This window comes from Amphiura filiformis, chromosome 16 (genome assembly GCF_039555335.1).
Source record: "Amphiura filiformis chromosome 16, Afil_fr2py, whole genome shotgun sequence".
In the NCBI taxonomy this organism is placed as follows: Eukaryota; Metazoa; Echinodermata; class Ophiuroidea; order Amphilepidida; family Amphiuridae; genus Amphiura; species Amphiura filiformis.
Window position 1 is genome coordinate 64,119,981 of NC_092643.1, and position 25,216 is coordinate 64,145,196.

At 37.7% G+C, this 25,216-nt stretch overlaps 1 protein-coding gene across 3 annotated transcripts in view; it reads right to left on the reverse strand.

Moving 5' to 3' along the window:
- The window catches only part of LOC140136342 (uncharacterized), a 45,356-nt gene that overhangs the window by 9,364 nt on the left and 10,776 nt on the right, over positions 1-25,216 (reverse strand). For all 3 annotated transcript variants that reach the window (XM_072158072.1, XM_072158070.1, XM_072158071.1), the window contains exons 2-5: positions 20,127-20,547; positions 17,520-17,601; positions 11,939-11,976; positions 695-915 (exon numbers count right to left, since the gene is read on the reverse strand). In XM_072158072.1, the coding sequence (XP_072014173.1) occupies positions 695-915; positions 11,939-11,976; positions 17,520-17,601; positions 20,127-20,349 (564 nt within the window). In that variant the 5' untranslated portion in view covers positions 20,350-20,547. The remainder of the gene's footprint in view (positions 1-694; positions 916-11,938; positions 11,977-17,519; positions 17,602-20,126; positions 20,548-25,216) is intronic.

Genomic DNA, 25,216 nt, shown 5'->3' on the forward strand with positions numbered 1-25,216 from the left:
TTGGTTGTCCACAGGTACACCCTATAATAGTGAATGTTATTTTCTTGCGCCAGTCAAGTTAGCTCAATCGATAAGGCATTTGACTGTGGTGCGAGAGGTTGCGGGTTCGTACCCAGGCGGTGGTTAGTACACTCTCATGGAAAAATTGAGTTAGCTTGAAATTCCCCTGGACAAGGACTTCTGCTAATTGTCTTGTTGTAACCTATATGAAACTCGGGGAGCTGATCCTGGTTGCAATTTTGTGGAATGTCTAGGGTGTGCACTATTGAATCTGCAAAGTCCCAGTGTTGTTATTAAATGGTTTATGGAATGATCATGATGTGAGGCTGTAGTAGTCAGCGACAACCTGTAAAGTGTGCTGAGGCCTGCTTGTGGATCAATTTCTAGGCATTGTGTCTGTGTGCAGCGCACTATAAATCCCTGCCATTTTTTTGTGTAGATTACTAATCTTTTGGTCTTAAATGGGCATATCTTGAAATACCAAGCAGGTATAACCCAAGTGATGGGAAAGGAGAAAAAAGTGAGAAGGGGTTCTACTATTAAACTTATAGTTGCATCCACTGATTTTACTAACCCCTCCCATGGCAAAAGATGCATGTAAATTTGCAACCAAAGCAGTTATAAACATGGGGTTTGGACTGATTGAAAAAATATGACGTTAGCCTGAGTGAACTGGATCAGGTCACATACTTACAAGTCTTACGTAGCAGATGGAACGTTTCTTGAGGTATGAGATCTGGAGATCTTTGTGTGCCCGGGTGGTACCTTTGTATTGGATGTATTCTAGTGCTTGGGTGAAAAAGTCTGCAGCTTGGATGTATCGTTCGTGCATGTAGTGATCATTGGCATTACAATGAAGGTGCCTGAGTTTATTATCCTTGATCGTATAGCCTGCCATGATAAACCTTAAATACCCTACATGAATAATGACACAGAAAGGTAGAATAAATAATACAGTAAGTGCAATTCAATGCATTTGATTTGAAGTGGGCTACCATGGGATGCCAGTGGGTGGCTTGAAGTGACTTTGCAGGAAAAAGGCCAGTAAATCTGACATTTTCTAAGGAACAAATTGCAAAAGAATTTTTTACCACAATTCATTTCTTTGCCTTTGGGGTCTCCAATGCACCATACTGAAAGTCCCAAAATATTAAAGTATGGGAAAGGTGCCTAATTTGCATAAATTCAAAATGGCCATCAAAATTTCAGAAAAATCTAGATTTTGATATGTATCTTCACATCTTAATGGCCTATTACAAATGGCTTATAAACTGTCAAGGAAGGGGTTTTTTTTGGATACAATAAGTATCATGGGATAGGTTAAAAATTGATTAGATAAAAAAAAAAAAAAAAAAAAGGTTTGTCTCACGAACATTTGCCAAAAAAGCTAAGTGCTATTTTTTTTTTTTTTTTTTTTTTTTTTTTTTTTTTAAATTTTTAATTTTTTTTTTTTTTTTTTTTTTTTTTTTTTTTTTTTTTTTTGTTTTTTTTTTTTTTTTTTTTTAGCCTGAGACAAATGAAAATCACAAGACAGGTATTGGAAAACTACAAGTGGTCTTACAATGAAAGAGAAGCAACAAATTTACAATGTTAATATTCTGTAACTGTATTTTATTTGCCTTCCTAGAGCTGATCACTATTAAAAATCAGTGCAAAATACAAAGTTACGATGCCGGAAAATACGGGTTACAGCTTCGCCCCGACACCAACTCATTTTTAGGGCATTCAGAGTAACCGAATCGGCGCACCGATGCAGTGCCCAATTCCTCAGCACAGTCCCCCCTGTTTTAACTATACGAATACGAACAATCATGTTGAAATAAACGGTAAAAATTCGTTAAAAAACAGCTACAAAAAATACAAGCATTTATGAAAACAACATGGCTTCACTCGATCGCAGAGTTCTCCGTAGGCTAAGTCCTTTTATATTGCATCCACTTTGCTTCGTCGGCTTTACGCTACGTGCCGTTGCAAGGATGGCGTGAAACTAGCGAGACTGAGGCTACGGTGTGGGTTACGGGCTATCTGCAACACTAATGGCATACGCGCTGCCTGACATTTTCGATGGTTTTCTGACATTGAGGAATTCATTTTTACTACGTTGGTCGAACTATCGGGAACCGGAAAAATCGGGGAAAAAAAAAAAAACCTTTAAAAAGGCGGTCATCGCGTAGACAAACGCGCTGTATCGCTTTCACATACTTATGCGCGCGGGTTCGTGAGACAAACCTTTTTTTTTTTTTTGGCCTAAACAGATCATCATTTATGTTTTCAAAATGGCCGCCAAAATGTAAATTATGACGTATCTTTTTACACACGTAACAGTACACATCATTTTTAATTCTACTTGGAACAAATTGCAAAATACTTGTTTCACCACAACACATAATCTGAGGTCTCTTAAGCTGAATTTATATTCAACAACTCTTCCTATACCTTTGTACAGGAGCCAACCGTTGTTAAACCGTGATGAACCCACAATACTGTAGCGTATACGCAGATGCGAGCGAGACTACGCGTTACGCGAGAACGCGTAAAATTCGTCATGCCTGGAACCTTTGTGAGCTTTTGTGCGTATGCCAGCTTACAAGTTGAGTCTAAGTTGAATTCAGTATTTTTCAGGTAGCGGCTAAACATTGCCGTTTTATTCTGTAGTTTTATTGCTGATATCAGAGGAGAAATCATCGAAGTTTTTGTAAGGCTGAGTGGCAATGATTAACTGACATGCCTCGTAAAATAATCGTGAATTATACGATATTTAGCTTCTTTTCAGTAGTTGAAAGGATTCAATCATGTTTCACCGTTGTTCATCACCGTTTAACAACTTTCGCGTCCGGTAGCGTCTGCAGTTGCTTCGCCGGGCAGCTAAAGCTGCCCTCGCCAAGTAAACCACTCAGACGACGCGCCGCATCGTTGTTAAACGGTGATGAACAACGGTGAAACATGATTGAATCCCTAACTCTATCGCTTTTGCAGAAAAGCGATTTTCACACATGCTCAATGTTAACTTACATTTCCAAAGCGTCAAGCCGATCAATCGATTCAAATCGCCAAGGCAAAAACGACATCGCTTTTGCAAGTTGAAGAAATCTCAACTTCCCTGCGATATCGCTTGACACGTGAATGCGTCAACCAATCATAAACAACCATCTGGATCTATTATTTTGCTAATTAATTTACCTCTCTCGATTATTAATTTTTGGTGATGAATTAATTCAAACCAATAATTATTGACAGCAACTGATGTTTTAAAAATGTATTTTGTGGCATTTAGAATATTTTAATTGTCGTCTGCAATCGCTATCGCTGCGTGATAAGTATAAATGCAAAAGCGACGAAGCGATGCATCATAAAATTCGGCGATTGCAAATCGTTTTTTCAAAAGCGATTAATCGCATCGCTCGGCGATCGAGTATAAATTCAGCTTTAGACACCATACTAAAAGTCCCCAAGTGGAAAAATTGCCTCATTTGCATAAATCCAAGATGGCTGCCTGTCAAAATTCAGAAAATGTTATAAACTTTGACTACCGGTACTTGCTCCGGTAAATGTTGTTGTTGGAGTGTTGTATAGTATACCTACAGACACAGATGGGAAGGTTTGCCCATTTTATACCTCACTTATAACCTCAGACTACACATGTACAAGATGATTGATGTTGTGAATGTAAAGTTGTTTTCTTTAAACTTCCGTGGTCGGGGTACGCGCTGGTGAATTGCGATCGCGTAAAAGTGACAAGGTCGCCTACTACGCGCCGAACAGACAACCAATGGGTCAACCGACTTGTTGTCAAGTGCATTGATCAGCCAATCAGCGTGATTGCTTATTTTTTCTGTGTGTACGCTCATAGACGCTTGGCGCACAGCTCGGACCACGGAAGTTTAAAGAAATTAACTTTAAGCTTAAATACTCAAGTCACATGAGCTTACCTTACCTTACTGAGGCAAGCTTACGTTTTAAATACCAGGACCCGGTACCAGGAATACCATACAACCGGGCTATACAACTGCAATCAATGTGTTTCAGTCAGTGATTAGCTACAATTAGCTACAATTTATTGAACAATCATTCATATAAATACTTGCTCCGGTAAAAAGAATCCACTTCGTCCAGTTTAAAAGTTGATCGCTAAAGTTGAATTTATACACCTGATCGATGCGCGATGAGCGATTGGTATATTTGAATTTTGACCAATAAGATAGCGCGCTTTTCTCAACACAAAAAAAGCGCTTTTCTCATTGGCTAAATAAAATACCAATCGCTATAGAAGTAGTATAAATTCAGCTTTCCTACTGACGAATGGAGAGCGGTCAGAATTGAACAAAATATCAATCAAAAATTCAAAATGGTCTCAAATTATTTCTTTCAAAATTTAAGGGACACATATAGGGGGCCTAGTGCTAATCCATGGGAAATTAAAATTAATATCTTATTGAAAGGCTAGTCCTGTCTTTAAGGGCATTTTGTGATCCACAGCCTCGCCCCCCCCTTTTATGAAAAAAAAAAAAAAATATCCTCTATAGCTAGATAATGTTTAGGCCTATGTACAAAAAAATTCTTGCAGATTAATTCGTTTTAGCAAAAATATTGTCAAATTTGAATTACGTTCTGGTACAAAAATGTAGGCCTACACCAGAATGAAATTAGGCCTACAACATTTATTATAACTAAAGACCGCTTATTAGGCCTAATTGCTAAAATGAAGAGACAATTATGTTATTTTTTATTACTATCTAGGCCTACTGAAAACAGCAATCATGTTCTTTATTATGCTATCTACTAAAGACAGTTATTATTCAATATAGGCCTACTTTTACTATCTATTTAAGATAGGCCTAATTATAAAATGTCTTATGACTATCGGTGCTATCTATAGGCTTATACGGTACTGAAGATGGATAGTAATTATTTAATTTATTATAGGCCTAACTATCCACTGAAGACAGTAATTATAAAAAATATCATGTAGGCCTACTGACGACAGTAATTATATAAAATGTATTGTTGCTATCTACCGAAGAGACAATTATGTAATTTGTCATTGCTATCTACTGAAGAGTTGTTATTTAATGTATTATTACTATCTCCTTAAGACTATACTGTTTAATTCATTATTATACGATCTGAAGACAGTAATAATGTAATTTGTTATTGCTATCTACTGAAGACAGTAATGATGCAATTATTATTGGTAAGACAGTAATTATATAATTTAATATTGCTACTGAAGACATTAATTATATACTTTATCATTACTATACTGAAGACAGCAATTATGTATTTTTATCTGCTGAAGACGACAGTAATTATATAATTTATTATTACTATCTACTGAAGACAGTTATTATAAAAATATTACTACAATATTATTGCGATCTACTGAAGACAATACTATATATTAGTACCACTATACTACTATCAACTGAATACGGTAATTATAAAATTTATCTTTTGATGATTGCAATTATGTAATTTATTATTGTTATCTACTGAAGACCCCTGAGTGGGGGTGCCCTAGTGGGGGTTCCCCTCGGAGTCAGAAACTTTTTGGCAAAAATAGTTACAAACGGCATTTTCCGGTATTTGATCACATGTGTTTTTACGTCACCTTGAATTATTGGGGGCTGACAGGTATTTGAGCCCCTCCAAAAATATTGAGGGGATAAATCCCCGCTAGCAGAAAATCCCATAGGAAAATTGCCGGAAAACGACTTGAGCCCCTACCATCAGACCCGGTGCCCCCCCAATCATGATCGGTGCCCCACTTCATGACCACGCTAGGCCACTGCCCGATAGTCCCGGTTTCTAAGGCTATACTCATACTCAATGATAAACATAGGCCTACTTGTAGCAACTTGTAAGAAATATTGAACATTAAAAACTCGTACACCAAATATTATACTACTTCTCAGTGGCGTAGCCAGGATTTTGGAACCGAGGGGGCACAACTTGTAAATGTACCGACGGAAATATTTTTTGCCGACGACGGAAGTTGTGATTTGTTGACCCAAAAGTTTTTTGCATGGTTTGAAAAAAAATAAAAAAAAAAAAAAAAAAAAGGATTATAGGCGGTACTCACATAAAAACAAATTCGTTCACAATTTTTCATCATTTTCTTATAATTCTCCCCTTTTTTTCTGTTACCATGCATGGGTAAAAAATAGTCTATTGTTAACCCAATTTCTTTTTCACCAACGCCTTCCGTCTACCGACGGCCTTGTCTGAACCGACGGCCATGACGAGCGGGGGGGGGGGGCACCGGCCCCCTGCCCCCTGGCTACGCCACTGCTACTTCTACATGTATAATTCTTGAGGAGTATAACATTGTCATGATTGTACATAATTCCAATGTTCCGAGTCAATGTCATGATTCTAGCTGTTGATTTTTGGCGTTTTAAAATTATCTTAATTCTAAGTTTTTTTACTGTGTAACTTCTTATCATATAGACGCAATCATTCTCAGATTAGAAAAAATATTATCTGCTTTGAGTGGTATTTTCTGAAATGTGTTGAAATTATTTAATAAGGAATTATGACAATCTGTTTGCTTGTGTATAATATGAAGAAAACATTTCTATAAGTATATTGCCTAACCAGTAGCCTATTTGACTAGGTATTTACTAGTATGTTTATAAATGTTTACATTGAATATCTCCCGTCCAAGTCGGTAAATGAAAGTTAAGTAGCCCGGGGGGGCCACTTGTATTTCAAGGTGGACACCATGCTCGTGTAAAAAAACAAGTAAAAAGGGTTGTTTTTCAGCATTGGGCAAGTACAGCGCTGTACCTGTTTAGGGTGTCAAAAACGCCAAAAATCAGGAAAAAGGGTATACTTTTCCAAGCAAAATACTTGCTTAGGCCTTTTTAGGGTAACAAAGTTTAATGGCAAAATAAAAAAGGGTGAAATAGGCTATGTTTGGCTTCTATCAGAACAAATCGTAGGGTAAAACATTAAGAAATATCAAACTACTTATATTAAACAAGAACCTGAACATGCATTTTTACTTTCTTAGTGTTAAAAAAATGGCAAAATACTTGTTTAGGGTATGTTTTGCATGCGCTGAGTAATACTCGTTTAGGGTGCGTTTCGAGAGTTCATACATGAGCATGGTGTCCATCACGTAATGTAAGTGGCCCCCCGGGTTAAGTAGGTTATACCTGGGGGCGGGCTCTCGGTTCCGGAGCCACTGTTACATTCCCAAATGGGTTGCTTGTCGGTAAATCATATATAGGTACTACTTTTCCTAACCAGACAGTCCATGCCAAAATTGTTACTAGGCCTACATCTTTACATTTCATCGAATCTCTTTTTGATGTCTGTCATTTTGAACATCACACTTGAAAGATGTATGCTATGTAGAAACTTTATTTTGCAATTTCATAATTTGCATATTATTAGCATATTTGCAAGAAAAAACATGAAAATCAATAAATACCTATATTTTTCACAATTTCAATATTTTATTTGAAATTAAGCATGTAGGCCGTTTGTTATGACTTGATGAATGAAGCTGTTAAAACAGATTTTGATATTTTTGCTTATTTTTCCTTTTTTGCCCCAAAATGTGTAAAAATCAACATTTTTGGATGACCTATATTTTCTTTGAATATTTATCAAATTTCTTAATTTAGGTATAATACAGTGCAGAAAAAGATGTCAAAAAATCTGTTAAACAGATTTCCAATAAATTTTCCATTTTGGGTTAAATACTCAATTTTCATGCGCGGGATATTTGAAACATAAAATGACAACATGTCTATTGCACTTTTTCCTCGAGATGTACTATAATATCAAGGTTACGGATATATTATAATCCCTTATCTTCACTGATCCATCAGATACCTATTGTTATGAATGATCAATGAAAAGGTTCAGAACTGGGATACTAATGGTCTGTCAAGTATCTATAGTTATTTTCATGACTGTGTCAACTCAAAAATCATGCAAGGTCGAATGTAGGAAAAGTATGATCAGTTGAGCTGCACTCTTTATTTAATGGCCCTGACAATTGAATACCTGAGTGGAAGAAGGGCCCAACTCCAATGTTTTACAAAAATGAGTTAGACCCACCATTTTATTGCCGACTGTTCTTCCTTGTGTGTGAAAGATAAGCCAAAATCCACTCTCTAAATAGTCTTCCACATACACTTAATCATGGTTTTTATGGAAGAAAGGCCCAACTCCATTGAGTTCCACAAATATTGGGTTAAAGAGGAATTTTGTTCATCCATGAAATCTGCTTTTCACTACAATACAAAAAAACATATATTACATGCTTCTACTTGCGCAATTAATGGATAATTACCAAATTTCTGTAGCTATTTATAACACATCTGCTTACGGAACTGGCACTTTCAGTATATTAGTGGAAGAAGGGCCCAACTCCATCTCGTTTAAGACCTGTACCGTTGCCATGGAAACATCATACATAATTTCGAATGTATGTAATATTGTATGTTCATGTATTAAAGGTCCCCTGAAGATGAAAACATTCCGTCTATAAACCGTTTCCAAATATTACGTTTTTTCTTAAGGGCTGGGGTATGAACGTTTGGGCAGTATTTATTTTGGGACATTAGAGCACATCAGACATATCGAATTGCATTCTGAATACGAAGAATGTCATTCTGATATCAAATAATTTTGATTTTTTGAAATTCGCAATTTAATACACATTTTATGGCAAATCATTAAAAATCGATATTTTTGATATTTAACAGTACTCGAAGTAAACTTTATAAATCTGATGATTTATACTTAACGTGTATGTAGGTGGGATGAAATGCCGACGATCAATTGAAAATTTTGACCTTTCGTATAGAAGATATGGATTTTTTCCCAAAACACCAAAAAAAAAATTAGGTCTTTTGGGAAAAAATCCATATCTTCAATATGAAAGGTCAAAATTTTCAATTGACCGTCGGCTTTTCCTCCCTGCTACATACACTTTAAAATATATCATTAGATTTATATAATTTACTTCGAGGACTGTTATATATCAAAAATTTGAAAAATATCAAATTTTTATAATTTGTCATAAAATTTGTATTATATTATGATTTTCAAAAAATGAAAATTATTTGATATCCGAAAGACATGCTTCGTATTCAGAATGCAATTCGATAGGTCTGAGGTGCTCTCATGTCCCACAAAAAATACTGTCGAAAAGCAATAAACGCTCATTTTAGATCCCTTAATAGGCCTATCTCAAAAAACAGTTTTGATGGAGTTGGGCCCTAATTCTTCCACTCAGGTATTCAATTGTTTGTTGTTTTATTTGCTGCAAACTGCTATGCAAGTGCATCATCAAGCTGATCATATAGTGCATTTATTCAGCCTGTTTGAATTACTCACCATACCCAAATGCAATAAATACCAATGACACGCATGGCAGTTAAGTAATCCATTCATTTATTTTTATTGCTGATATCACAACAGAGATAAAGAATTTCATAACAATATATATATATATATATCGTGATTAAAGAGTTTAACTTCAACACTACACTATTTTTCGCTCACCTGGAACGTTTTCACTAGTTCGACTAGCGTCTTCAGCAGATGCTGTGATGGTATCTTGTCTACGATCGGGATAACCTTCACTGATGACGTCATATGAAGGTTATCCCGATCGTAGACAAGATACCATCACAGCATCACCATCTGCTGAAGACGCTAGTCGAACTAGTGAAAACGTTCCAGGTGAGCGAAAAATAGTGTAGTGTTGAAGTTAAACTCTTTAATCATTTTATCTACCACTACGTATGAATATCCACTCGTATAATATATATATCGTTTTTACAAATGTAATAATGTAAATGTGGCATATTTAGGCAATTTCAAGATTCAAGATATATTGAATTTAACTGCAAGAGAGGGTGGAAATACTGATAACATACATGCTACATTGTAGTGCATTTATACCAAAATAACAATCGTAATGAACTCTACTTTACATAATATCATTGAGATCACTATTCACTACATACCGCCAAATCCCATGTAACTATAACCCGGTCATTTTGTATTAGAATGACTATATAGAGGGCGGCGTTATACATTAAAGCAGTATTATAAGCCATTACCACTTTCTGTGTGCTATGAATTGCATAAGGACTGTTTAATCTAGGATCTATGGATTAATACGCCGTAGAAGTGACGTCATAATCGGATTAACTATATACCATAGCAATGGATGAATCCAATTTTTGAATGTACCGCGCTGCACCACAGGCAGGTTGCAGTTGCACTCATCACCTGTGTACGCCTGCAATCATAGATCTACTAATGTGCGAGTGATTAGCATTTCTTTGACATCTATGGTTCAATGCATCGGTACCGCGTGAACGTTGTAGTGCGGGGCGATATAGTCAGAATTGTATTCATCCATTTCTATGGTAGTTAATCCGATTAACTACGTCACTTCTACGGCGTATACTACTCTTGATATTCATTAGTATACAGAAATCATGATTGCCAGATTGGGCTATTCCAGTTGAAATCTATGTATCACCTATGGAAGACATGACCTTCATCTCACCAAAAGGGGTGTAGACTTCAAATGGAGTCACCCATTCAGGTAACCCCATTTGAAATTGACTCCCTGTGTGGGAGATTAAAGTCATGTCTTCCATAGGGGGTGTATAATGGATTTCAACTGCAATAGCCCATTTTGTAAATTGATGCTTTAATTTAGTTTCTTTCTATCCTAAACTTTCCATCTTAAAAATAGTACAACAGAAATAGCCATTGGCGGGTGCGGCAGAGGTCGGTAGGGGTTGGTACGGGAGGGTGTTTCGCGAAAGGTAGACGTCTAAGGGTAAGAAAACTCAACTTAGTATTGTATTTTGCCGAAAATTGTAATTAATTATAAAATTATAGAAAGTTTAAATTTGCAAGCGTCACATGACCGCCGTGTTCGCGGTTTGAGTTTAGCATGTTTAGGTAGCCGTAAAAGACAAGTATCGCCACCTTAAGGTTCGTTCATACTACCACCGCATTTGCGATGCGTTGCTTTGCGATGCGGTGCGTTGTCGCACCGCATCTACTGCATTGCGATATCGCAATAAGTTAAATACATTTTAACCTGGAAATGTGACGAGTTGCGTTGAGTTGCGGCAAAAGTAATCGATATATCGGCATCGCAAAGCAACGCATCGCAAATGCGGTGGTAGTATGAACGGGCTTATCCGCGCGAGTGTGTTGCGGGAGGGAGAAACCCGCTCCCATGCTAAGCGCGAAAGCCAGCGGCGTAGATTTCTTTGACATTGGGAGCCATGGGGTTGAAAACAATTCTTGAAGCCTAGTGGCGGCAGAATAAGCTTATGGTAGAAAAAAAACTTGCCATATTGAAGCTAAACTGGTGAAATGTGGTGCACCAATTGGCACTTTGGGGGATAGAATGGCCAAATATGAGGATAATTTGGTCAGAAACCCACATACAGGTGTCAACATGGGGGATGATTATATGGACCATGCCCCTGGTAAAATATTGATATTGGTGGGATTTATCCCCCCCCCCCAATCCCTGGGATCTATACGCCTATGGCGAAAATCAAGTTTGTATAGATTGACCCCTACGCACTAAAATGGCCACTTTTTAATTTTGTGATGACATCTTTCATAAAGCTCACAGTGTCCTCCTTTAAAGCTTGTATATCATATTTTATGGCTAATGAATGGAGTCCACATACATTATCAATCGACAGTGTTACTTGTCCTGTATACAAATATTTCAAGAAATCAGAGAAAGCTTCCTCTCCTTCAGGTGATTCTTGCAGCTTGATATTGTCCTCGAATTCTTTCCGGCTTTCACCCATCAGCCTAGCCTTGAAAACGCTGCTTTGCATGGCTAGGACAAATCTGTGTGCATGTACTTGCTCTCCTGATCCTAATATCAAGGTGACATCGCTGATGTCTGGATTCCTGAAATGCTCACCTATATGACCAATGATGTTGGTCTTGTGGTCAATCTTCCTAAAAAGAAATTATCAAAGGAGATTATTAAATTAATATTAATTGTTGCCACAAATTCCCTAATTCACGGTTTCCCTATCCAACCTCATAGTCCAGGCCCTAGCTAGGACCCGGTCTACACCGGATAGGGTAGAGATTTTGACACTTGATTTGGGTTATTGGACCTCTGAGGTTGATGAATCACGGAGGTGCTTTTGCGAAAGCGGCTGCGAATTCGAGAAATCCAAGATGGCCGCCGGCGGCCATTTTGAAAATTTTAAATTTTAGATTTCACTTAATATTCATGTGTAATACATCGTTCCATAGGTTTTTGCATACTTTTTGTATTATTTGAGGCGAACCTGGAATTGGGAGTATAGTTGAAATTTATTTGCTGTTTCTGATTGTCTAACATGTCTTGACATGGAATCCGGCTGATAAGCCATTTGGTGTATCAATTGACACAATGTTTTAGGGGGGCGTATACCGGGGCGCCCCCTCCACCCTCCCCCTTGATCATACCGCTTCAGGAGGCTCCAGATCATGAGCCCTCCCCCTGGATCATAAGCTTCAAGGGGCTCCAGATGGTCCCTGGTCACCGCCAGAGGCTGACTCCTTGACTCACCAGAAGCGTACCGACCGGGAGCAGGAGGGTGGCGATACCGGGACAAAATTGATCAAAAGTTTTAATGTGATCTTCCTTTGGCCCGATTTTAGGACAAAATTGTCCTCAAATTAGACCAAGTTGAAATTGCACATTTTTCGTGCGCTTCTCGCGCATTTGTCCCGGTTAACAGTTTTAGATCAGTGGCACGATTTGGAAATTTTGCCCCCTCGGTGACTCCGGTACGTCCCTGGACCCCACCGTGAGGGGGGGGGGGCTTGGGCCGTTTGAGCTCGACCATATCGACACATTAATACCAGTAAATTTATTATTTCTCCACCCCTCCCTGAGAAAATTCGGCCCTGCAGTCAATTGCATTATCATTAGCAAAGGAATGAACGATACGCTTTGAACCTCCGTGCAAGTATGATGTTGCGACTAGGGCATAGATAACGCACACAAGTTAAACTTATTCAATGTCAGAGTTACAGAGATTGTTTCATTGTTGAGAAAACAATTGCCAAATCTGTGCTAGGATATAACCCAGTCAATGAGAGGATAGCTATACCGACTTTAAGACTGCAAGGAAATCCCACCAATATTTCTGTGATGCAAGTATGTGTACCTACAACAGATGTACTCAGATGACTCGGAGATCATAGAGTTCTATGAGGAGTTCTAGACAGTATTCAGGGAGTTTTGGACAGTATTCCAACGAAATACCTACTCATTGTACTGGTCGATTGGAATGCCAAAATTTGAAAGAGCAGGGAAGTGTCAGACATTGTATGCAAACAAGGCTTGGAACCAGAAATGAACGTGGAGACAGATAACTTGGTCATCGGAAACACACTTTTCGAACATCATTCACGGAGGATGCGGACTCGATCAAATCCTGGTGACATAACAAGAAACCAGAGTGACCATGTTGACTACATCATGGTTCAAATGAGATGAAGGTCAACACTCCAAAATGTAAGGACACGACTGAATGCAGATTTGCGGTAGCGACCATCAACTTCTTGAGGCCAAGTTGAAATTGAGACTGAAAGCAAAGAAAGGAAGTAGGCCACCAATCAGGTATGATGTTTATACGTCCCGCATGATCCCGGTTCCATATGCTGTAGAGGTAGAACAAGTTTGAGCAGTTAATGAAAGTCATGAGGAGGAACAGACACCAAATGAACTGTGAGAGGATATGAAGAAAATAGCCAAGAATGCAGCCAAGAAAATACATCCAAAAAGGAGAAGAAAGCAACCCTTGATATCACAACACACACATTGGAGTTAGCTGACAGCAGGAGATAAGCAAAAGTAGCTGGTGATCAGAATAAAAGGTCACGCCTGAACAAGGAGGTTACTAAGAGTGTAAAGTAACTTCGTCGAAAGGATATGTCAGGAAATGGAGAGATGTTAAGGTGATTCAAAAGCAGCCTTTGGCATAGCAAAAGAGGTAAGAAGTGGGTTCCAAGAATTGATGTCAGTGGCGTTTGCAGGGGGGGCAGGGGGCACATGCCTCCCACTTTTGTTGGTCATTGGGGGATATCGGGGGAAATAAGTCATACGCCCGCACCTTACACTCCTAATCAGGCTCCATTCGGGGGGAACTGAACAACCTGCCCCCACTTTCAATGTGCTGCGCACGCCACTGATTGATGTAATAAATGCAAATGGCAAGATATCAAGAAAAGGTGGGTGGGGTATAGCACCAAACTATTTGAGGCACAAGACCAATAAAATGTAGGCTATACTCGCGGTGAAAGAATGGAAGAAATGAAGAATGCAAAGTCACTGACATACATTGATGGAAAGCAACAGGCAAGGAAGGTGTTGACATTATGTCGCATATGGAAGGAGCCTGAATGGCCCAAAGACTGGTGCAGAGCTGTATTGATTGGTACTATTGTTCCGACCACCATGTCATGAACTCGAAAGATCTAGCTGAGGACTTTGTGTTGTATCCCTGTTCACAAACACCCCCATTAATGAAGCCTTAGAGATCATTGAACGGCTGCTATAGCGGACGATCGCACTCTAGGTGATAGAACCAACCTAACTGTTGATGATATCATGGAGCTCACCACCACATATTTCTCGTTCCGTGGTCAGGTTTACCAACAAAAGTTCGGCACCGCGATGGGCTTCCCGGTTAACCCGATAATGGCTAACCTGTATGGAGTGGCTGGAAAAGGCAGTCATAGCCACGGCACCGGTTAATTGCCAGCCCAGAATGTGGAAAAGATATGTGGGTGATATTTTAGAGATTGTTATCAAAGGGGCAGCAGAAGAGCTCACATCGCACATAAACCAAGTTGACAAAACAGGCAATATCAAGTTTACATAATTACAAAAAGAAAAAAACAGTCAAATTGCTTTCCTTGACACGCTCATCAACTTTTAGTCTACCAAAAAAAATGCACACATACAGATTAATACCTTCATTTCCAATTCCACCACGTTATCACGGAAGAGACAGGCAAGCTTGTTGAAGAGAACAAAATCAAGGAAGTCCTGATGCTATGTGGTTACCCCGAATGGGCATTTAAAGACGTTAACAAGAAGACACCTCAGAAAAAAAGACGAGTCGCAGACAACCACCAGAGGCATGGTTGTCCTCCCTTACAAAGAATGACTTTCCCAACGAGCGAAACGTGTATTCAGGAAACATGGCATTCAAACATCATTCAAGCCACATCAGACTCAGGAACATACTACATGACTGTACTAGTACACCCCAAAGACAAGCGTGATATATTACAAACAGCAGAATGTGTTTATGAAATCCCTTGCCTTAACTGCGAAAAATCTTATATAGGTGAAACCGCGAGAGTATTTGGAACACGCCTCAAAGAACATAAGACGGAAGCTGACAGAGCCTCAAATAAGGCATTCACAAGATCACAGGGAAAAGCCTCGGTCACAGGAGAGGCAAACAACTCAGCCATAACGGACCATGTAACGGAGGAAAACCATGTCATAGATTGGGAAGACGCAAGAATAAGAGACAAAGAGCAAAACAGAAAGCGAAGACACATAAAGGAAGCCCACAAAAAGGGGGCCCCAACACATTCAACCGAGACGAGGACAACCACTTCCTACCCCACATTTACGACCAATTACTCCACTCCAAAACGCCACCAACGTCGAGTTCCAACAGGAAACAGACGAGGAGTGTGAGAGTTGATCAGTCAATTTGAAAGTACTACGATGTAGTACGAAACGTCATTGAGGTATGTTTAACATCTTTATACCGAGATACTTTTGGATTTGCACACCAGAACTTTTGTAAATAATGTATTATGGACAATCCTGATGAATTTATTTACAGATGTAAAGACCACTGACTACCATTTTATAATGAGCTTCATTGACTACAGTATGGCCTTTTGACTATGCAGCCATCCCTAAGTGTGATAGAAAAATGAGAAGGATGTGATTTCATTAGTCAACTATTATGAGGACCAGGAAACTGCAGTCAGGACAAGTAATGGAGATACCGAAGGGCTGCATATTGTCACCAAACCTGTTTCACATTTACTCAGAAGATATCACGAGAGAAGCCTTGGATGGGTTTACTGGTGGAGTCAAATTTGTGACGGCAGCAGTATCACAAATCTATGCTATGCTGATGATACCACCATAATATGCGAGAAAGGAATTGCTGGTCCTTTTGAAGTGCATCTAGGAAGCCAGTGAGGAGGGGTGCCTTCTAAATGCCAAGAAGACTGTAGTAATGCTTATTGATGGAAATGGAACGGGGGAGGATTTTTTAATTCAAAAGTTCGATGAAGTTAAATAATTTGAATACCAGGGTTCAATGATAGACAAAAAAAGGTGATAGCACATCCGAGACAAAAGAAGATAAGCTATGTCAAGGACAACAACTCAGAGTATGTCGAAGAGTCGTGGTTTATCAATCAACCTCAAGGTACAGTTACTTCATGGAACAGTCTTCTAAATTGCTACAAACGGGTGCGAACCCTAGGCAATGACAACGAATGACAAGAAGATAGATGCATTTGAGATGTGGTGCTATAGGAGGCTGTTGGGAATATTTTGGAAAGACACAAATATCTGGGTCCTGGATAAGATTGGCACGGATTTAAACATCAGAAAGTCTATCATTGAGAGGAAATTGCGCTACTTTGGCCACATTGTATTCCTAAAGGATTAAAAAGGCAGTTTGACCTATCTGCGACTTACAGTCGTTTTGTTGAATTATAAGCAAAAATGTCAGAAGGAGGGGGTTGTCACACAGGAACCAGAAATAAATAGTGCTCCAATTTCAAATGGTATCAAAATAATATTGTTCGTCATGTAAAAACAAGTCAAATAATGAATAGTTCTCACCATCTATAATCAAAGACTGAATTAAAAAAGACTAGTTTGCGTCTGACGTCAGAGCACAGGCGCGACGTGATTGGTTACCAACCTTCGCAGTGCGGCATTTTCGGTGTAGATGGCAGGACGTCTTACGCAAACTAGTCTTTTTAATTCGGTCTTGAATTATATATGCTATTTCTTTACCCAGGAAATATCGCAAAATAGGTCATACCGGGACTTATACGTGCTCTACTATAACTAATGTTAGATTATAGAATCTCAATCAATATCTTAAGGTGATACGAGAAGGTCCAAGACCCCATAATTTTTGGTAAATATTATTGTCACATTTGGTTAAAATACCGGTCAGTCCTCTGTCCCTACATACTGCCACCATACCCTCCGCCATACTCCAAAAACCGTGTTTAGCCATTGAACACATTCTTACTTTTACTTTGTAAACATAATTTAGAAGCTAAGCAATACGTATCAAATTCCTAAACATCAATGTCCAATGCCTAAACTTTATCAATACCCTAAACGTGTTAGTAGTTAAACACCTTTACAACGTGAAGGCAAGAATGTGTTTAGAAATGTGTTTGAAATATAAACACTATTTTTGCACGCATGGTTTTACCTGCTATTATCATCACATCTGTTTCCACTCCTTCTGTTTTGGTTGTAGTTTTCCAAACCACTGCCATTGTCTCTACCACGCCCTATAATAAAATGGGAATTGGGTAAGGAAAGCGGGTAAAAACAAAATATCACTTAACCGTAAAAATTGACGTGTGTTTTGAGTTTTCTTACAGTTGACCTTCCTGTCGTTGGTGGCGTTTTGGCTTATCTGGATCTAACTCCCAGTGGCGCAGCAAATTACGTTTAGCGTTTTCCTAATTTCAATCTGCATTAGAGTTCATTTTAATTTTCCCCCGTAATTTTTCCTATACAGATTGAAATTAACAAATTTAAGGTAGTTTTATCGACAAATTCACGCGCTTTTTCTTGCATTTTCTTGCCGCATTCATAGGGGTAGGGAAGGGCGAGATACAGGTCAGATTATCTAAGATCCACAACATGCTTATCTATCAGATCACATTTCTTTAACCCTAATTGCATTAACCCTAAATTCTCATTGAATGAACTTTGAATACGTTGGGTCCATACACAAACTCATACTCCACAACTTGAGGTCAAATTTTGTTGAGGTTACCCCCCCCCCCCCAGGGGCCAGTTTATATTTTGGGGAACATCCTGATTATGTTTTTGGGACATCTCAGGAACCTAGTGTTTATCGTGATTTATGTACCTCATACTGCGCCAATAACTATCTAATTCTGCGCCAATAACTATCTAATTCTGCACATTATGACACCACATTGAATCCAATGTGACTTCAAGAAGCAAAGTTACAAGCATTTGATTAGACGAAGGTCCAGTTTTAAAAGTGACAAACTGGCCTATTCAAAACTCCAGACTAGACACCTGGTTTGAGAGTGGTGAATGGCTAATTAACATGATTTATGCGTTTGGCTTAAATTTAAAACAAAAGGAACAAAAGAAAACTGAAACAAAAGAACTGACAAATAACATGAAAGTTATGAAAAGTACAGAGAAGTAAAAACTGAAATAAAAACTGCTTTAGATAACGCTTCATTGAAGAAACTGTGTTGTCTCTTTGTTGCGCTTGTTGGAATCTTTTTGCGCCTTGTATAGGCCAGTTTGTCACTTTTAAAACTGGACCATCGTCTATTCAATTGCTTGTATAACTTTACTTCTTGAGCAGGTTACATTGGGTTTAATGTGGTGTCATAATGTGCAGGATTAGATAGTGCATCTATTAAAAAAATTTACCTCAATATTGTTCAGTTTTGAAATAAATTGTGATTATTTTTCCAAGTGTAAGGATACTTTATTGGCGCAGTATATCTGAGACTTGCTCTCAAACCACTGGTATGGATGGCATGCATTTGAATTGTTTTGTGCAAGTGTGCCGAATAGTTTTTTAGCTTGAAGAATTTTTGTTCGGGTGGCAATTTACTGGAACTTGATATTTGTTGCAAGATAATTATTATCAATACTGACAGAGATGCCATTTGGTATACACCACTTACAAAGACTGAAACGGGGTAAAAATCAATGGGTAAAAAGTCTTGATATAGGCTGAAAAATTCGAAAGCGCCGAAATTTGTGGAAAAAACAACACTGAATTTAGGCAAAAACATGTAACATGTGTGTAAAGTGGCATCTTTGTACATGTTGTACTGGAGACTTTTTAAGGATGAATTCAGTAGTACACATGTTTTTAAATTCAGTAAAATATACATGTTTTATCATTTTGAAAGGTGGGCTATAGCATTGAAATTAACCTTGAGGGTGGGCTCCACTGAGTGGTAGGCTTCAGTGACTACCCAATGTAGCTCCAACCTAACATTATTAAATGGGCAATTCCAAGCACCACCATTCCGCAACGCGAAGTTTGCACATGATTTTTTTTTAAATGCAGCAGCCAATTAGGTAGGTGAATAGTATAATGGAAACTATTTGTGACTGGACACGACGAATCAGCCGTAAACTCGGCCCCGGTCAATTTTGTTTTATTTCGTATTTAGAAAATATACATCATAAACTTTAAAATAGTATATCATTTGACTTCAAACGATATCCAGAAGCGGGGTTATGGTTTGTTGAACTCTGCACCTTCAACAAAATGGTACCCTTTTTTCGGTTTTACATGTGTCTCTTTTTCCATATTGCTGGTAATAAAGTCATAATTGGCGGTCATTTCAAATCATCCCCAAGTCAACGAGGTTCAGGAATGTCCTCTCATTGTTTATTGTTTATACATACCTAGACAAAATACAATGCAATTGTAACCCACCACTTGAACAGGATTTAGCCAAAGCATACAAAGACTAGAGCTATTAATCATTCTATATATATATGTAGAAGATTATTATCCTCTTCAGCAATAGGATTATTGATTGGTTTAAACGCTATCAAATGAGAAACATGTCGCGCCTAATTGAGACACAATATGAATACGACTTTCACGCATATTTTGCACTGTATATCAGAATACAATTTGCCGAGTTTACGGCTCATTCGTAGTGTCCACTCACATTTTTGGTATAGGAGGGAGAGGTGGGAGAAACTTTTCCAAAACGACCCTAATTTGCATATGCAAACTTCGTGTTGCGGAATGATGCTTAGAATTGCCCAAATATACGATATATACACTAACCTGACTGGGATGAACTCTCGCTAGTGTCGCTGGATGATGAGGAGGATACACCTCTCTTAACCAGCGGTATGCATGGGCCTGAAAATATTGTCTTCGGTTTTGAAGGGATTTTCTTACTCTCCTTATTAGAGGAGTCGGAGTTTGAACTAGAACTAGAACTATCCTTTTTAGCTCTTGAAACAGGTTTAAAAGTTGTCACATCTGCTTGTTTTCTTTTCTTCATTTCTTCTTCTGATTCTGAACTGGAGTGAGACCTCAATTCCGGAAACCTCTGTACTGTTTACTTTGATTTTGTCTTCTTGACATGCGTTTTATCTGAAGAACTGTCACTCTCCCATTTGACCTTCTTGAAGGCTTCTCCGTCTTTTGAGTCTTCTGAACTAGAACGGGTGGGTTTGAACTTGTTTCCAGGTGGAGGTGTCTGTGATATTGCGATAAAAACAACTAAAATATGTTTAAGGTTTGTTTGTCACAGACCAGGGCCCTGGTCAGGGCAGGGAGAAATTGATAAAAGACAATCCCCTGTCCGTGGGTACCGTGGCCTATGGGAAAAATTGAATAGAACATTATGAATTAACAACCAAAGCACAAACACTATGTACCACAATGGCCTCATCTCAATGGCATAGTTCAATAACCTCAATCCCCGGCCTCAATCAAACAATCACATTACAATCTATTGACCTCAAGTTGAAGAGTATGAGCTTTTGCATCCAAATTTTCAAAGGTCATTCAATGAATGTATAAATGTATTGGTGTTGAAGAATTGTGCCCTGATAGATGAGCATGTTGTGGATCCTAGTTCCTCTGGAATCACGAACTTATAAAAGTTGCAACAATTTAATATGAACGTTGACCAACTGAGTGAGGGCGTCAGTCCATGCTCAGTCGCTTGTAAGAGCCCAATACGTAACAAAATCCCACTACGTATCAATTTGATACGTATTGGGCTCAACCTCTTCTACCTAGAACAAAAAGTGGCAAAAAATAATTCATCCCGCCCAATACGTAACAAAACTAAAATTTGATTAAAATTACTTTATTCATACTCCCTCCCTCTGTAGTGGTTTTTGTTACGTATTGGGCTCTATACATTTTTTTGTTACGTATTGGGCTTCGGTTGTTTTTCAAGCAAATTATGGATATTATGTGCATGTGTTTTTATAGAAGTACTTTATATTGACCCAGTAACTCATTTTGAGTCTTTCTAGAACAAAATATTTGACAGTGTTTTATCTCTAGACTTGGAATTTATTTGTTACGTATTGGCCTCTGGTTATTTTAAAAGGACATTATCATGATTAAATGCATGTTTTTGTTATAGAATTACTTTATATTGACTCAGTAAATCCTTTTGAGTCATTTTGAGTCTTTCTAGAAAAAAAATTTTGACAGTGTTTTTTCTCTAGACTTAGATTTTTTTGTTACGTATTGGGCTCTGGTTATGTTTAAAGCAAATTATGGGTTTTAGGTGCATGTTTTTGTTATAGAATTACTTTATATTGACTCAGTAAATCCTTTTGAGTCTTTCTAGAAAAAAAAAATTTTGCCAGTGTTTTTTTCTTAGACATAGAAATTTCTTGTTACGTATTGGGCTCTGGTTATTTTTAAAGCAAATTATGGGTTTTAGGTGCATGTTTTTGTTATAGAATTACTTTATATTGACTCAGTATATCCTTTTGAGTCATTTTGAGTCATCTAGACTTAGAATTTTTTGTTACGTATTGGTCTCTGGTTAATGTGGTGATTAGTTGCATTTTTTGTTTGCTATAAACTTACTTTATATTGACCCGGTAACTCATTTTGAGTCATTTTGAATAATTCTAGAACAAAGCTGATTATGGTTATTAGGTGCATGTTTTTGTTATATAATTACTTTATATTGACTTAGTAACTCATTTTGAGTCATTTTGAGTCTTCTAGAAAAAAATTTGACAGTGTTTTTTCTTTAGACATAGAATTTTTCTTGTTACGTATTGGGCTCTGGTTATTTTTAAAGCAAATTATGGTTATTAGTGCGTGTTTATGTTATAGAATTACTTTATATTGACCCAGTAACTCATTTTGAGTCATTTGTGACTCTTTCTAGAGTCATTTTGAGTATTTTTAGAACAAAATATTTGTCAGTGTTTTTCGGCTGGATTTTTTTGTTACGTATTGGGCTCTATACATTTTATGCGTTTTGGAGGTTAAACTGTCGGAAAAGCTCTTTTATCCGGATTTTTTCGCATATATGGATATGACTTGACCTCCGGTTAATATTTATCGAAGAAAGAAAAAAAATCGAGTGGGTCTAGATTTTTGTTACGTATTGGGCTCTATACATTTTGTATGTGTTTTGGAGGTTACACTGTCGGTAAAGCTCTTTTATCCGGATTTTTTCGCATATATGGACATGAGCTGACCTCCAGTTAATATTTATCGAAGAAAGAAAAAAATTCGAGTGGGTCTAATTTTTTGTTACGTATAGGGCTCTATAAATTCTTTATGCGTTACACGGTCGGTAAAGCTCATTTATCCGGATTTTTCGCATATATGGACATGACCTGACCTCCAGTTAATATTTATCGAACAAAGAAAAAAATTCGAGTGGGTCTAATTTTTTGTTACGTATTGGGCTCTTTACATTTTTATGTGTTTTGGAGGTTACACTGTCGGAAAAGCTCTTTTATCCGGATTTTTTCGCATATATGGAAATGACTTGACCTCCGGTTAATATTTATCGAAGAAAGAAAACAATTCGAGTGGGTCTAGATTTTTGTTACGTATTGGGCTCTATACATTTTTTATGTGTTTTGGAGGTTACACTGTCGGTAAAGCTCTTTTATCCGGATTTTTTCGCATATATGGACATGAGCTGACCTCCAGTTAATATTTATCGAAGAAAGAAAAAAAAATTCGAGTGGGTCTAATTTTTTGTTACGTATTGGGCTCTATACATTCTTTATGCGTTACACGGTCGGTAAAGCTCTTTTATCCGGATTTTTCGCATATATGGACATGACCTGACCTCCAGTTAATATTTATCGAAGAAAAAAAAAATCGAGGGGGGCTAATTTTTTGTTACGTATTGGGCTCTTTACATTTTTTATGTGTTTTGGAGGTTACACTGTCGGAAAAGCTCTTTTATCCGGATTTTTTCGCATATATGGAAATGACTTGACCTCCAGTTAATATTTATCGAAGAAAGAAAACAATTCGAGTGGGTCTAATTTTTTGTTACGTATTGGGCTCTATACATTCTTTATGCGTTACACGGTCGGTAAAGCTCTTTTATCCGGATTTTTCGCATATATGGACATGACCTGACCTCCAGTTAATATTTATCGAAGAAAAAAAAAATCGAGTGGGTCTAATTTTTTGTTACGTATTGGGCTCTTTACATTTTTTATGTGTTTTGGAGGTTACACTGTCGGAAAAGCTCTTTTATCCGGATTTTTTCGCATATATGGAAATGACTTGACCTCCAGTTAATATTTATCGAAGAAAGAAAACAATTCGAGTGGGTCAAATTTTTTGTTACGTATTGGGCTCTATACATTTTTATGTGTTTTGGAGGTTACGCTGTCGGAAAAGCTCTTTTATCCGGATTTTTTGCATATATGGAAATGACTTGACCTCCAGTTAATATTTATCGAAGAAAGAAAAAAACTCGAGTGGGTCTAATTTTTTGTTACGTATTGGGCACTTTACATTTGTTATGCGTTTTGGAGGTTACACTGTCGGAAAAGCTCTTTTATCCGGACTTTTTCGCATATATGGACATGACCTGACCTCCATTTAATATTTATCGAAGAAAGAAAAAAATTCGAGTGGGTCTAATTTTTTGTTACGTATTGGGCTCTATATATTCTTTATGCGTTACACGGTCGGTAAAGCTCTTTTATCCGGATTTTTCGCATATATGGACATGACCTGACCTCCAGTTAATATTTATCGAACAAAGAAAAAAATTCGAGTGGGTCTAATTTTTTGTTACGTATTGGGCTCTTTACATTTTTTATGTGTTTTGGAGGTTACACTGTCGGAAAAGCTCTTTTATCCGGATTTTTTCGCCTATATGGAAATGACTTGACCCCGGTTAATATTTATCGAAGAAAGAAAACAATTCGAGTGGGTCTAATTTTTTGTTACGTATTGGGCTCTATACATTTTTTATGTGTTTTGGAGGTTACACTGTCGGAAAAGCTCTTTTATCAGGATTTGTTCGCATATATGGAAATGACTTGACCTCCGGTTAATATTTATCGAAGAAAGAAAACAATTCGAGTGGGTCTAATATTTTGTTACGTATTGGGCTCTATACATTTTTTATGTGTTTTGGAGATTACACTGTCGCAAAAGCTCTTTTATCCGGATTTTTTCGCATATATGGACATGACCTGACCTCCATTTACTATTTATCGAAGAAAGAAAAAAATTCGAGTGGGTCTAATTTTTTGTTACGTATTGGGCTCAATACATTCTTTATGCGTTACACGGTCGGTAAAGCTCTTTTATCCGGATTTTTCGCATATATGGACATGACCTGACCTCCAGTTAATATTTATCGAACAAAGAAAAAAATTCGAGTGGGTCTAATTTTTTGTTACGTATTGGGCTCTTTACATTTTTTATGTGTTTTGGAGGTTACACTGTCGGAAAAGCTCTTTTATCCGGATTTTTTCGCATATATGGAAATGACTTGACCCCCGGTTAATATTTATCGAAGAAAGAAAACAATTCGAGTGGGTCTAATTTTTTGTTACGTATTGGGCTCTATACATTTTTTTATGTGTTTTGGAGGTTACACTGTCGGAAAAGCTCTTTTATCCGGATTTGTTCACATATATGGAAATGACTTGACCTCCGGTTAATATTTATCGAAGAAAGAAAACAATTCGAGTGGGTCTAATTTTTTGTTACGTATTGGGCTCTATACATTTTTTATGTGTTTTGGGAGGCTGATGTGTTTTGGAGGTTACACTGTCGGAAAAGCTCTTTTATCCGGATTTGTTCGCATATATGGAAATGACTTGACCTCCGGTTAATATTTATCGAAGAAAGAAAACAATTCGAGTGGGTCTAATATTTTGTTACGTATTGGGCTC